Here is a 14,311-nt window from a genome sequence, read left to right as displayed (position 1 = left end):
GTTTTGACAAATCACGTTCTGTCTTTGAAACTCTGCAGCAAAAATCACGTGAATGCTATAAAGGAACATTCAGCACTAACATCAGCACTTACAATATATTAGCATGACAATAATACTAATAAAATGGTAACAGCTCCTTTCTTTGTAGTTGATCTGTTGGTGTTTTTTTATGGAGTTGCACATCTGGTATCTCATTTGTGTTTCTGTTACTCAATTTTCTACAATTTTTATTTGTTCAGTGTCATAATACATGATAGATTGAGGCCTTACAAACCTAAAAGCCTGTGCAAAATGTGCTTAAACAAGTACTCGGTGGTCTCCGTCGAAGAAATCTTTACACCAGACGCTTTATTAGGTGTACCTTTGCTAGTACTGGGTCGGACCCCCTTTTGCTGGCAGAGCTGAATTAACTTAATTCTTCATGGCAAAAACTCAACAACAGAGTAAACCCCAACAATCACATGAGCCTATATGAGCAAGAACTTTGGTGACTATGGGAAAGAAAACCTCTTTTTAACAGGAAGAAACCGGCTCAAGGAAGGGCAGCCATCTTTGAGTTTACTGTCATGTTCAGGACACCAAGTTGAAATGATCGGGCTTTGTGACATGGTCTGTTATCTTGCTCGATTTAATGATAATGATACTCATTAGAAGACTGGCATGGTCAGCAAAAACAGCCAGGTTGGCCTTTGGAGGATGTTCAGTTGGTACAAACGGGCTCAAAGTGTGCTGAGAAAATGCCCCCCATCATCACATCACCCGAAGCACTGATCCATGCTGTCATGTTGTTTGCATCAGACCAGAGAGTTTTTTTACCCAATCTTCTGTTGTCAGTTTTGGGGGATCCCACGTGAATTGTACCCTCAGTTTCCTCTTCTTAGTTGACAGGAGTAGCAACCTGTGTGGTCTTCTGCTGCTGTAGCCCATCTGCTTGGTGTGCATTCAGAGATGCTCTTCTGCATACCTGGCTTGAGTTCCTGTCAACTCGAAGCAGTCTGGCCTTTCTTCATCAACAAAGATTTTTAACCCAGAACACTGCAGCAGCTGAAGTCACTTAAATCCCCTTTCTTGATCCTCAGTTTGAATTTCATCAGGTCATCTTGACCATGTTTACATGCATTGGATTGCTTGCTTGTGATTGGCTGATTAGGTATTTACTTTAATGAATAAACAGTTGTAGTTCTAGTGTGTGCTCCAGTAATGCTTACATTACTGTGTGTGTAAGCATTTGAAATGGTAAATGGACTCCGTGCTATTTCTAACCACTTAATGTACTGCTGGCTTTTTAATGTGTAACATTGTGTAATTTACACTCCAGTTATGTGTTTTTAATAAGGAAAAAACTGAAATAAATTAAATAAATTTAGTTATATCCATTTAAATTACAGGAGAAAAGCATTATTACGAGAGTGCGATGTTGAAGTATTTAGTTAAGTTGAAAGCTTGAACAAATTTACTTACTTTCCAGTACTGCTGATAGCGGCTGCTCTACAACATAATTCCTTGTTTGTATGGGTTAAAAAAGTTTGCTTTGCATATCCCAGCTTACACATGCTTGCAGTGTGTTTAATATCTTTTGGAGCCTTTAAGATGCTTGAAGCTGCAGTCATGCTTTTGATGACCTTACACCAACAGGGTTATTTAAATATTTCAGCCGTCTTGAAAACACAAAAGAAGATTCTCATACCTGACCCATCTCCCCCCCCCCCCGCTTCTCACAGCGCATTATGAAAGAATCCAGCAGGAAAATGAATAATGCATCGACCTTCTTCTATTTGCAGAGCTAAGTCGCCACCCCGCTTCCCCGTGTACTGACAATAACAGAGAGGTGTAGCGAGGTAAAATAGCTCGTGTTACATGATCCCATACTGAGCTTAGGTTTAGTGTAGATGTGGACAAAAAGATTGTTTTGTGAAGGGAAAATCATCAGGCCAATAACCATTTCTTGGCATTTATTTGAATAAATTACACTGATTTGAACTGAATTACACATTTTTTTTTCTTTACATCAAGCGTACAGTTTTAGAATCCAGTGCAGGAAACAAACAAAACAAGAACAGAAGAAAACAAAACAAAACAGACAACCCCCCCCCCCCCAAAAAAAACAAAAAAACAATCCAAAGACAATCATGTGCAGCACATAATCCCTCCTGTCACATTACTTCTGGGTTAGATACTATATATACATCTATAGAGTATGTGTATACTTCTGTCACAATTACAAAAATAAGATACGTTACTGTAGATGCGCGACTACACATACACACACGCACACACGAGGTGAAAACAAAACACAAAAAGCTGTACAGTCCTCATTGAGGGCAAAGATACACACGATTGTTAAAAAAGTGAACGACAAAAAGAAGGAAGAATTTGTTACATCTTTAAAAAAAAAAAAAAAGAATAAATACCTCTTTAAAACTGTATCGCTAGACTCCAGCCAACAAAATATGCCATCTGTTAACATTGTGCTTCCCTTTGGAAGAAAAAAAGAAAATACACTAAATATGGGTTATCGGCTGATTTTGCATCATTTATTGTAATTTTCCACACAAAGAAAAAAATAGTAAATGTTTATGTTTTACATTTATCCTGTGTCTCATAAAGATGTCTTATGCTGTTTCTTACTCTTAGTCCCCCCCGCCCCCAGTGCATGTTTCTCATACAAGCATAGATTAACTGAAATAAATAAATATAAATCAAGCAAACATTTTGTATGAGAAACGTGTGAAAGGTCCACTGTCATAAGCATAGTATGTCTTATAAGACGAATACGTTAAACATTCTTATAGGTTTTCTTTTCCATATAGATCTGCTGAACATAGTGAATTGGTCCATGTTTGTTTTAACGTTGAACACTGTCAGAGACAGTAGATGTTAAAAACCTCAGCATCAGAGGTCCTCTGCAGCCCCATCCCTGTGCATAACTTGAAGAGTATGCAAACCCAAATAAACCGCCCGCCCCCAAAATACACGCGCAACATTTCTACAAGATGGGTGAAAATAAATAAATAATTGAATAAAAACAGTCAGTGCTGCTGCACAGGCTGTTCTGCAGAAAAGAAAACCTCAGTGATAAAACGTGCACTACAGCTCCCGACTGGGTCGATATGAGTTCTTGGTTATCGGTAGATCACCAAAAGATGGGGAAACGATCTCACATAATACTGCATACGAGCATATCGCAGGTTGGAAAAAAATTGGACATCTACAACAACATCTAGTTTTTCTAAGCTCGGGCATGACGTGGAAAATGGGAGAGAGGGGTATGGTTTATACGGTTGTATAACCGTGAAGAAAAAGCTATTTGTGTTTGCATAATTTTAACCGATATATAAAATTTCCACCAAGACAAAAAAAAAGAGGAACAAGCTATCATTGGACTCTTTCCTTAAAACACTCCTGCCTAGTATCATCGGTGGCTTACAGAAGCTAAACTACAGAACACTACTTGGACTAGTAAGGGATGCAGGAAGAAGAGCTACGCCTTCTTCAGCTGCACAATTATATGGTTTCCTCAGGTGTTAAGATTTATACATCATTATATCACAACACATCAACCATGTTTCACACTGCTGATAAAATACATGTTGGTGGACTGAGACTTACGCACCGGAGTTTTTCTTTACATCACTTCAAAACAATTTAAACTTCACTGTTTTTAGAAAATCATGTCATCACTTCACTAATCACTGGCTCGGGTATGTGTCACGTACTTAATAAAGCTTCACCTCCTAATAGAATACCAAAGAACTCCAGGTTGCAAGCTTAAACCTGTTCCCATCAAACAGACTTTCTGATACCTTCCTGCTGGAGTTTCATTTTCATTCAGGTTTTACAAGTAACTTTGGTATAATATATGACCAATATGTTACAACACATGCACAAAAAAAACATTAAAATACTGTGTTACTTGATGAATCTCTTGAGTTTTGTCTAAACTCATTTAAACTGATTTTTTTTAGGACATGACAGGAACATAGTTTCACCCAGAACTGTCAAAAGAGGCAACGACCGTCGAAAAAAGGAAAATTGAAAACAAAAATATTCAGTTAAACATTTTTTTTTTAAAAAACATGAAACCAGTTGAAAACATGCTGGAACTACAGTACACATGAAGCATGTGGACCGATTATTTTGTAGTGGTACTTTGAGGAAAAAAAGAGTTTCTATCTACTGCAAAGGTTTCCACGAAACACAGAGATACAGAGTGTGATTTTGCAAGCCTGCGCTGAGAAACTTGTGACGGACTGACAGCCAACCTAAAGCGAGACAAAAGCCGGGACGGAAACGGATAAAATGACTAAGGAAGCCTGAAGGTGACTCGTGGGATAAGGGGGAAAAATGACTATAAATGCTGTTTTCTTTTTTTCCCTCCCCTCGCTTTCTTTAAGAGTGCTTCCTTTAAGTTATCATTAGTCTCGCTCACATCTTCATTGGTTATTTTTTCGTTGCCGTTTTGACTCCTTTAAAGCGGAGTGCAGGTGGATAAGTAGGAATGTTTAGGAAAAGGTTACTGGGAATACTTGGAGGAGGAACTGGAGGCCAGGATTTATCGTGTCGCAGCTTCGGACACTGCTGGTAGTCGAGGCATCCTAGTGGGGCAGCGGCACCAGGATATCCACGTAGTTGATGGGAAAGAAGCCCGAGTTGCCCTGCAGCATCCCCTCGTACCAGTTGTCATCGATCTTATTGGTAAGGGTGATGATATCGCCCTCCTTGAAGCCTAGCTCACCTTCGTTCTCGGGGTCAAAATCGTACAGCGCACGACAGCAGGGCTGGTCCATGGGGGCTGGAGAAGAGGAAGAGAGCGGTCGGAGAGATAAACAAATAAAAGTAGAGTTAGGAGAGGCAGGCAAAGGAGATGAGACTCCACACATTGATTACAAGCAGAATAACCACAAGAAAAGCTTGTGAAAGGCTCACCTGGAGACCTGGCTAAAAGAGGGAAAGAGAGCAGGAGACAAAGCAAAAGAGACACAAAGCATCAGTAGCCGCGAATATAATTAGCGTTTCAAAGAGCAGTCTAATATTTTAGGAAATGTCCTTATGTATTCTCTTTTTGGCGTAGCGTTCAGAGTTGTTGTGTTATAGCCTGTGTGGCATTTCTTAACATCTGTTTTTGACCGTGTAACTGGCTCATCGTTTCCCTGTGCAGGTGCAACATACAAGTGAGTGTTATACAGCCTTGAGCCTCCAGCCTCAGGGGGGCAGTAATGAGCTCACTAAAATCTGACAACAGCACATTAAAAGAAGAGTTGGCCCACAGACGGGTTGGAAGAACGAAGCCAGTGCGGAAGTCCTTTTTATCTGCACTCTATGGCAAGACCACCAGATGGCGATAGCTGTGGTTGCGAAAAGCCCTATTGAGGTTTATGGGAAAACAGGTTTCTGGCTTGACCTCTGTAAACACTTTCCTGATATATTTACACTCCCCCCACCCCCTCCAAACGCCTTTGAAGCTTATGTCTTCTGTGTTGTGAGATGTGATGATTCATGTGCTATGTGCTGAGGTGTTTTTTCTGTTCTCAAACTGATCTCCCTGTTGGAGCTCAGTCTGGGGGGAGTTCTTTTTTTCTCCTCGTCTTTCCCCGTGTTGTGCATTTTCCATTGTTGTTCGGTTCCGGATCGCTGCTCGTGCGGCTGACCGGCCAGCTACCTAGCCTGACCTGTCTCCCCAATGTGATGTTTGTGTATTGTATGTATGGTCGTCAAGGTCAGTCTCTTAATTGCACCTTGGGGATAAATAAAGTCTTCTGAATCTGAATACATCATTTGTTGAAGGTGTTATTATTTTATCTGGCTCTGAGCAGTTTACAAGGACCTCCAAAAAGTTAATATTAACTCTCTTAAAAGAATATTAGTGAGGTTTACAGGTGCCAGCAGGTGAAATTTGTTAAGATGAGCTGTTACCCAGGTCTGTCAGTTGGTTGGCTATAGCTTTATATTTAGTGTCCAGACAGGGGTGTCCTATGTTCTTATGTAAGGCTAAGCAAATACTCAATCAAGAACATTTCCAAAAATGTCAGATTACTCTTTAAAGAAAAAAGAGCTCAAAAAAAGAGAACAAACGGGGGTTAGCACTGCAATCAAACAAACAAAAACAAAAAAATAAATAAAAAGACAAGAATACACTTATTCAAAAGTCCATTTATGGAAGGATAAAAATAAGAGTGATAGCGAGATGTGGCATCTCTTCCCAAGTCACTCTTGCTCACCTGGAGATCTTGCTGCAAAGGAGAAAGAAAAAAAAGAAGGGTGTGTGATGAGAATATTATCACTCAAATCTTCAGATGGAGAAATGATGAACTGATGGAATTACAGTGATCACAGCGATGACGAGTCAGTAGACAAGAGAGCAGGAAGAAAAACAACAATTTGAAAAGAGGTGGAAAGGCCATAGACTGTAGACAAAAGATGGACATAACCCCTTACAACATCAACCTCTGTGCAACATCTATGTTTTGAAAAAAATAACAAGCAAAAGAACCAGGACTATAAAGCCATTAGAAAAATGGTTAAAGTGAGAAATACATTTTACAAAACTGGGCTCCTTTTAGCAAACCGAAGAGTTGCCCCCTGCTGGCCATTGGAGGGAAAACAAAATGCAAGTATGAAACCCTAAAACTGCGTCCATCTTTTATCTACAGGCTATGAGAGAAGCAGACAGACAAAGAAAGAGTGGGGGGAAATAAAATAAGTCAGAAAATTCACAAAAGAACGAAACAGAAACAGCAAATGCTCGTCAGTCGATGCGGTTCTTTAAGTCATTGTTGAGAAATCTTTGTTAGGCAAGTGGACGGCACGTGATTTTCTGCTGTTTGTTTCATCCACTTAAAACTGACAAGTTTCTCTCACACAAAAAAATATTAATTAAAAACAAAAGATGTATAACAAAGCAAAAAAAGAAGAAGAGATACTGTGGTATCTCTCCTGGATTCACTGTTGTCTCACCTGGAGACCTTGCTGCAGAGACGGAAAAGGGAAACAACATAAGGAAGGGGTGCAGGAAATAAAAAGTAGTAGTTCTGAGTTTCCAGTGTAAATGAAGACGGGTGATGATGAACTGATGATCACACAAAGGTAGAAAAAAAAGCACAAGTTTAACCTGGCTCACCTGGAGACCTCGAACCTACAAGAATTAAAAAAAAAAAATCATAATGGGAAAGAGAAGAGTGCAGAGTTGGATTCATTTGTTCTGGATTGATGAATATTCTGTTCAGTTCATGTTAAAAACTGTAAATAAACAGTAGGGGAAAAGATAAAATTAGGAAACCAAAAGATGCACTGTAAATTCTCAAATATATTTTGCTTCCTTTATTGGCTGCTGGCATTTAAAAGCAAAAAAAAATATCATATTGTTCTTCTGCTGTTTGAACTGCTGGTTTAAATAGTTACAAAATATGGAACTGTTTGTGTATTGTGCATATTTTCTTTTATCTTGATAGCAGATCTACTCCATTTTTCATGCGTTCTTTGATGTTGTTACTGTGCCTCTTTGCTGTTAAAAGCAGAATCCTGCGTATATTATATTTCATAGTAAATAGCTTAAATGGGAGCGATGAAGATGTATTCTTTTCCGGGAGCCTTTTATTGTGAAATATATCGAGCAGAGCGTTACTGCAAGCAGGTCATAAAGTCAAGCTCTGCCCACAATCCAAGAACAGTTCCTGTCTGACTTATCAATTTCATAATTCTTGACACTGATGTCTGGTCTGATCTGTACCCTGGGGATGAAGGCCTGCTGTTGCTCTCCCTCCTTTGAATTTCCATGTATGCGCACGAAAGGGCAGAGACATTTGCTCTCCACACACCCCAGGCTTTTTACACACATGCATGTGAAAGGGCAGGTGGGTGCCAATGTAGAGCGATGCTGCCAAGTACATTCAAGAGTCTACAATCAGACCTGACTGCAGCAAAAAGAACATTTGCACAGGACTCTGTGCAGAAATACAGTGCAGACATACTGCTTCCATAGGAATTAAGAGGATAAGTAGCAGTCAGATGCTAATCAAATGTACTTCCTTAACTGATCGTCACCAAGCAGGACCACCACCACTATAAAAGCAGAAGTTCTGGCAGTTTGCTGATCTGGAGCATTTGGGTGTTTGTTAACACAATGCCACAATCTTTCCCGGAGTGGACATCCCAGAGAATTCATGCCGATGCGCAGAGAAACTGCAAAAACCCCAAGAGCTACATCTCAGACTCTGCAGGCCCCAAAACTGAACAACTGAAGACTGGACTAAAGTCTGGCTTGCTTGTAAGGGTTTCCAAAAGGAAGGAAAAAAATAGCAGCATAGTGTTGCAATGGCCCAGTCAAAGTCCAGACCTGAACCTGACTGAAATGCTGTTGTGGGACTTTCAGAGAGCTGTGAATAAAGGTGGATTGATGAGCTGCTGAATCATGAGGTGTACTGTATATAGTTTTTTTGCTAATGATGCTGCAGTCCTGTGAAACTCTGTTTTTCACATGATTGTAAGTGGCCTAAAATTTGAACAAAGTCAAATATTCATCAGCGAAAGGTATGAGTAAGGTTTTATCAGTTAATCTGTTTCATCTGTGTTAGTGTTGTTTTTATTTGAGAATTTACAGTGAAAATGAAAAACGGAGAAAGGTTAAATGAAGGGAAAAAATTTTTTTTTGAAAGTAGCCCAGAAACTATCCTTGAAGACAAAATTAGACTCACGAGATTCTCAAAATTGAGATGAAAGTATACATATAGTACCAGGACTAGTTTCTGGGCATCTTCCTGAACAGTAAGTTTGTATTCTAGTTCTCACCTGGAGAGCGAGCACTGTGGACACCTCCATTTTGGCTCAAATTGATGGAGAAGTCCATAGATGTGCGCGGTTTTGGGACAAACTCTTTCCTTGGTTTGGTGGAAGTATCCTTTATCCTAGAAAAAGCCAAATAATCCCTCAGAGATTCTGTTTCTCTGGCTTTGCTGCATTACTAAATAACACTTCAAACATGTAAATCGTGAGAAGACCCAGCGGGAGAGTGAAATGTCAGTACTGACCGTTCATCGATCTTACTGGTCAGCTGTGTGAGGATCTCGGCAGCTCGGGTGTGATACTCCACCTGAGCGTGAACCAATGCGGCCAGCTGGCTCACCTGTTCAATCTGTTGATACACAGAGAAGAAGCACAAGATCTACTACACATCCATACAACAGGCTGACGAGTTTCTACTTTAAACCTTTATCACCAAAGTTTCATACAAATCCAATGAACTTATTTTGTATTTTTGACTGTAAAACTCATCTTTCAGGAATCTTTTTATATTTTTTCTTTAGGCCAAAACGATTGAGGACTTAATGTGAAGCCCACCAGGTAAAATCTAAAATCTAACCGGGATTCACTCTCAGACATGTTCAGAGGTTCGCATATGTCATGTGTGCTGATGAATTTGGGGAAGTGCATAGTGCTTACATCACTCTCCAACAGGTGGAACATGCTCTGCTCAGCGACCTCCTTGGAGTCATCGAATTTCTCAAGCGCTTGTTTGATTTCGTCATCCGTCACTTTGCCCTGACGTTTCTTTTTATAATCAAAGTCTAGACGTCGACCTTCCAGTTTCTTCAGGTGGTGCTGAAACGAGAAAAACCAGACAGGTGATATGAATTCCCGACCCAGGGATGATTTTCATTAGTCCCCCACCCCCACCATGCCGCAGTGTCAGAGTACCTGGATCTCCCTGAGATCTTTGTCATGAAGGTTCTGCAGAGGATCCACAAAGTTCTGCTTCACCTCCATGTCCAGAGCATCCTTAACCTCTCCAAGCTCACGCATGGCTTCTCCAACATCAATCAGCGCAAGACCTACAAAAACAACACACGTTTTGTATTTAGTCGCCTTGGCTGGAAAACAGACTCATACATTTTTCATGATATTTCTTTCCTGCGTCCTTGAAGGAATAAAATCGTGCTGCTTTGTTCTTGCAGAGTCTGTAAGAAAAGTGTTTGTCAGACTTTCTGTGGCCAGCTTTTAATGTGCTGCAGCTCACCAAAGTTTGACTCCTCTCCGAGCTCCCTGCCAAACTTCTGCATGGCCTCCCCCAGGATGACCTCAGTCTGGGTATAGCCCGGCCCCTTCTCTTGGCCTCGGATGCGTGACATGGAGTTCATCATGCTCATCTTTGCTCTTGTGGCTAAAGAGACAGAAAACGAATGAAATCCAATGCTTCTGGGATTCACGTTTGAAGGAATTAAATCTGCAGTCATGATCCACAAGCCTAAAATGTAATTAAAATGGCTAAAATGAGTGTATTGTTTACAGGATGTTTAATTTGCAGATTAATGTTGCAAAATACAAGAAGAAATTAAGGCTAATAAGCATTTTGGATTAACCATTAGTGAATGAAATAACACTGGAAAAGTGGTAACACAGGTAAAGGTCAGCCAGCAACACCAAAAACCAATCCTGAAGTTTGTGGGATAACCATCATGTTACCTGGGTTTGGCTGCAGATACTCAGTGGTCTTTGTGATGATGTCCATCACCGCTCGAGCTGTGGTGTCCACCCTCTGCATACCACAACGTGGAAGGAGATACACAAGGCAAAGAAAGAAATTACAGGTAAGAAATGACAAACTGCAACAACATTATTACACGAGGATATCAGATAGCTCACATCGCAAACAAGTACTAACACACATCCATGCGTTTGTTCATATCCAGGTGTAACATGGAGCTGTAAAGTGGGTGCAACATCCCAAAGGTATTAGACGTTTTCAAGCACACTTCTCTTGCAGCTTTTTAGTTTAAATTCAGCGTTGGTGCAAATATGTGTGAAACATGTCTCCACAACTTTAGAGTTTTTACAGTAACGTCAGCGTACGAAAACGAAATCAGTGGATTCTTGACCAACGTTCTCTTTAAATGGTCCATGTTAGTCCAACAAAGTTTTGATAATCCAGTGACACAGCAATAATTTCTGGAAATTATTGAACAACAAGGTGATAATGTGAACGTGTGAGTGCAGTCGTGCCTTTTCCATTTCAGTGAAGTCATCATCAAGCTTTGTTCCTTCTGCTCCTCCGACCTTCTCGCTCACTCTCTGCAAAACAAACAAACCAAAAAAATTAATTATCAGGCCGGCAAATCATGAAAAGGTGAAATGCTGCAAATGCAAGAGGTCGAAGAAATTTCTGTGATTCTCAGTGATGACGTTAAATTACTGAATCTGAACAATATGAAAAAAGCCCTGAGCAAAGTACAGGCACAGATAATAAAAGATTTCTCATAAGTGCAAGCTTAAAATGAAGATTCATCATTTTATTTTGTTTTTATTTTGACTCTGATTAATAATTGAGATTGCACTCTTATTGCTAATATGAGACAATGACAAAAGAGGAAAATTTGCCCGCAGTGGTTGACACGGTCGTCCCTTTTTCATCTTGTTCTGCATCTGTTTCAGTAGATGACTTCGTTCTGCCACTCTCAGCAGCTGGAGCATCCTGTATGTGGATATAAGCTCTTCAAACATTTTGATTTCTTTGCTAGCCCATGCTAAACAGATCCAGCCCTCTGACCCTCCTCAGGTGGAAATGACACGAAATCTAAACACAAGTTGTCACCCTGAAGACATAAAACAGGGTGTCAACGATGAGTGCAATATCAGTCTCAGTGATCATCAGTGAAATGAATCTGGTATTCTAGAGACTGCTGCCAAACAGCAATATAACTTGCAGCAAGATACAATGCATTTATTCCTGATATTTCAAGGGGCAAAAAAAAAGAAGAAGCAAATTAGCTAAATTTGAGGGAAAACATTTTTTGGGTTATGTCGGAGTCCCTCAGGTAAACTCATACCCGTGGACAGTTTAAAGCATGTAAAAGCCTTCAAGTCTGATGAGAATAAAAAGGCTTCTGGTTAGCTCCTGCTTTTAAAGTTCAGGTTTAGTGTTGACGAAATTCACCATCATGTCTCATTATGTCTGCTGATAGAGATAAAATAAGTACGGGTGCCCAACAAGCTGCAAGCGTTTGCATTTATAGCCTCAGACATGGCACGAGGTATAAATACAGAAATAACTCCCGTCCCCTCGCTCTAACATTTCCAGCTCTGCCACCATTGGGACCGATCTATGATGCGTCCGGGCGCCTTGAGGGGGCAGCAGTCTGACACAACGAGGCCAGACACAGCCCTCAGAGGATGGACTGAGGGAGGAAAAATGCTTTCAGGGAATGTCATGATGCGTGACTGAAGAAATCATGAAAGCTAAGGTCAGTCGATGAAATCTTTCCTTGAGCGGGAATAACACTGTACCCCACCACGCTTGCGTATCCTGTGCTGATCACATCTTTAGTGATGTGGACTGCGAGGAACTGAATTATCTCTTATTATGCGAGCAAAAGTGAGACATGTTTTTCCCTGCTGGTGGTGGGGGGTGATGCAGAGGGATGATCTGTGACAGACAGAGCCGGCAGGTTTATAAGGCTAAGCCTGTGGCAGCAGTTTATGCAGTGTAAGACTTTCTGAGGATTGGTGCTTTATGAGTCATCGTAGCAAAGTCTTTTATGATCTCACTAGTGAAAGAGCTCAATATTCTGACAGCTACATACACACACAGACACATATGAAATCCAGCAGCCAGATACATTTCCTGTCATTAATTTTCCCTCAGCATGAAATTCTCCTTCAGCTGGTGACAGGTACCTGCCCATGCCTGGCTTATCAGGTGTGTGTAACTTCCTGTTCTTAATCACGCAACAAATTCTTTCTCCTGCCAGACCTCAGGATCAAAGACTGAAAGGGATCAGGAACAAAACAATCCAATAAAATGGATGAGTGTGTTTTTCAAATGTGGGGGAAAAAAGAAGCTGGAGTAATTTATATGTGGTTCGTGCATTCGCTCATGAGTCACAGCTGTAGTGACACTGCTGCCGATCAAACAGGCCGGCTAATTACATCCTGAACTACTTTACACCTGGGGTGTTATATATAGGCAAGTGCATGTGATTGCTGTGCGTTCCCAGACGCACGAATGCAGCGAGCTGACCGATTACAAAAGGAAAACAAAGACAGGCCGTGTTTTATGTAGAATTATTAAAAAAAATACGAGCCCACATCTACATGTGCTTGACTCTGAGCACATGCTGACGGTTAAGCAGAAAGCAGTATTCTGTTTAACACTCAGGATTCATACACAAGTAAAGACAGTGAATATGATAAACAGCTATACACTATACAGCAAAGTATACATGCTCTCTCACACAGCTTTAGCACTGAATCTACACAACTGCTTTTCTGGATGCGGATGTGACCCATAAAGCTTAATAATGTACACAACTACAAGGAATGACTTGCATTGTAGAAGAGCCTTGTCACATTAAATATAAAACCTATATAATTCATTCACTTCAATTTGTTTCCATCAATTCAACATGAAAACTGATATTGTTGTTGGTATTAAAGAAGAAAATGTGCAGTGTCCTTTAAAAACCCCTTTAACCAGATCATCACCTGTAAAATTACGTGAGAATTTAAACACTATTTGCCCATCAGGACAGAACAAGCCTTGTGACTTTGGGTGGGGCAAACTAGATGTAATTTCAGCCCTATGTAATTTTCTCCCTATGAACATGCATGTATCCCATAACTAATGACTTATTTGACTTAAAGATTAAGGGAGGCTAGAAAGTAAGAGCCAACAGAAATGGATGAATAACAACAAAGTGAAGCAGCGTCTGGGGACCTGCATGAGAAACTGACGGAATAAGAATGAGCTCTTGGTGGTTGTTTTGAGTAAGTGGAGCAGCGTTGCTGTGCTTGCTGCTGCCCAGCACAGCATTGGCTGCTGTCAGTGTACGATGAATCCCCCCCCAGACACTTTGAAAGTGCAGAGCAAAGTCAGTCACTATTGTGCTTTGATGGCTGCAAGACGAGGAGACGGCACTTAAGTGCATTGATGGAGGGAAGATGTGCGCAAGCTTTCCCTCATGTTAGAGACTATATATAGAAAGTCACAGCCAGTCACGAGACAGGGAGTGAAGATTGATCCAGCTACTCCCAGTGACTTACTACACATTATGTAAATGTGTCGCATGCCAACGACCTCACCTAATAGTCAGGAAACCGACAATCTAAAACCTCCCCGGGGTAAACGGCGATGTCACTTTCTTTTTAACCCTCCAATCAGTCACTCATCCAACAACCAACCCTACGCTTTTCCTCCACCCATCACTGTCTCTCAGCCCTCCTACTCTTCTCTTCCACCCCCCCTGCAGGGAAAGGAGACACCAAGGTGAACTGAGCAGCAGTGGTGGCAGTGTGACGTGACCCATTCACAGAACTGTAAAATGCA

General features: G+C 40.8%; 1 protein-coding gene across 3 annotated transcripts in view; it reads right to left on the bottom strand.

The window, feature by feature from the left end:
• Nucleotides 1-1,935: 1,935 nt before the first annotated feature.
• sh3gl2a (SH3 domain containing GRB2 like 2a, endophilin A1) overlaps nucleotides 1,936-14,311 on the bottom strand; it is a 36,907-nt gene continuing 24,531 nt past the window's right edge. Inside the window, exons 2-12 of one of the 3 annotated variants that reach the window (XM_084931562.1) lie at nucleotides 10,993-11,061; nucleotides 10,456-10,528; nucleotides 10,010-10,153; nucleotides 9,691-9,824; nucleotides 9,436-9,594; nucleotides 9,024-9,127; nucleotides 8,785-8,900; nucleotides 7,118-7,132; nucleotides 6,955-6,966; nucleotides 6,219-6,230; nucleotides 1,936-4,792 (exon numbers count right to left, since the gene is read on the bottom strand). In XM_084931562.1, the coding sequence (XP_084787688.1) occupies nucleotides 4,596-4,792; nucleotides 6,219-6,230; nucleotides 6,955-6,966; nucleotides 7,118-7,132; nucleotides 8,785-8,900; nucleotides 9,024-9,127; nucleotides 9,436-9,594; nucleotides 9,691-9,824; nucleotides 10,010-10,153; nucleotides 10,456-10,528; nucleotides 10,993-11,061 (1,035 nt within the window). In that variant the 3' untranslated portion in view covers nucleotides 1,936-4,595. Of the gene's footprint in view, nucleotides 4,793-4,926; nucleotides 6,231-6,954; nucleotides 6,967-7,117; nucleotides 7,133-8,784; nucleotides 8,901-9,023; nucleotides 9,128-9,435; nucleotides 9,595-9,690; nucleotides 9,825-10,009; nucleotides 10,154-10,455; nucleotides 10,529-10,992; nucleotides 11,062-14,311 lie in introns of those variants that run through there. The other 2 variants (XM_084931561.1, XM_084931560.1) reach the window with 2 other exon arrangements.

Source organism: Perissodus microlepis, chromosome 6, assembly GCF_051167445.1.
Source record: "Perissodus microlepis isolate ML-2025 ecotype Zambia chromosome 6, ASM5116744v1, whole genome shotgun sequence".
NCBI classification, from domain to species: Eukaryota; Metazoa; Chordata; class Actinopteri; order Cichliformes; family Cichlidae; genus Perissodus; species Perissodus microlepis.
The sequence above is the reverse complement of the archived record's forward strand: the minus strand, read 5'-3'. Positions and strand labels throughout refer to the sequence as shown.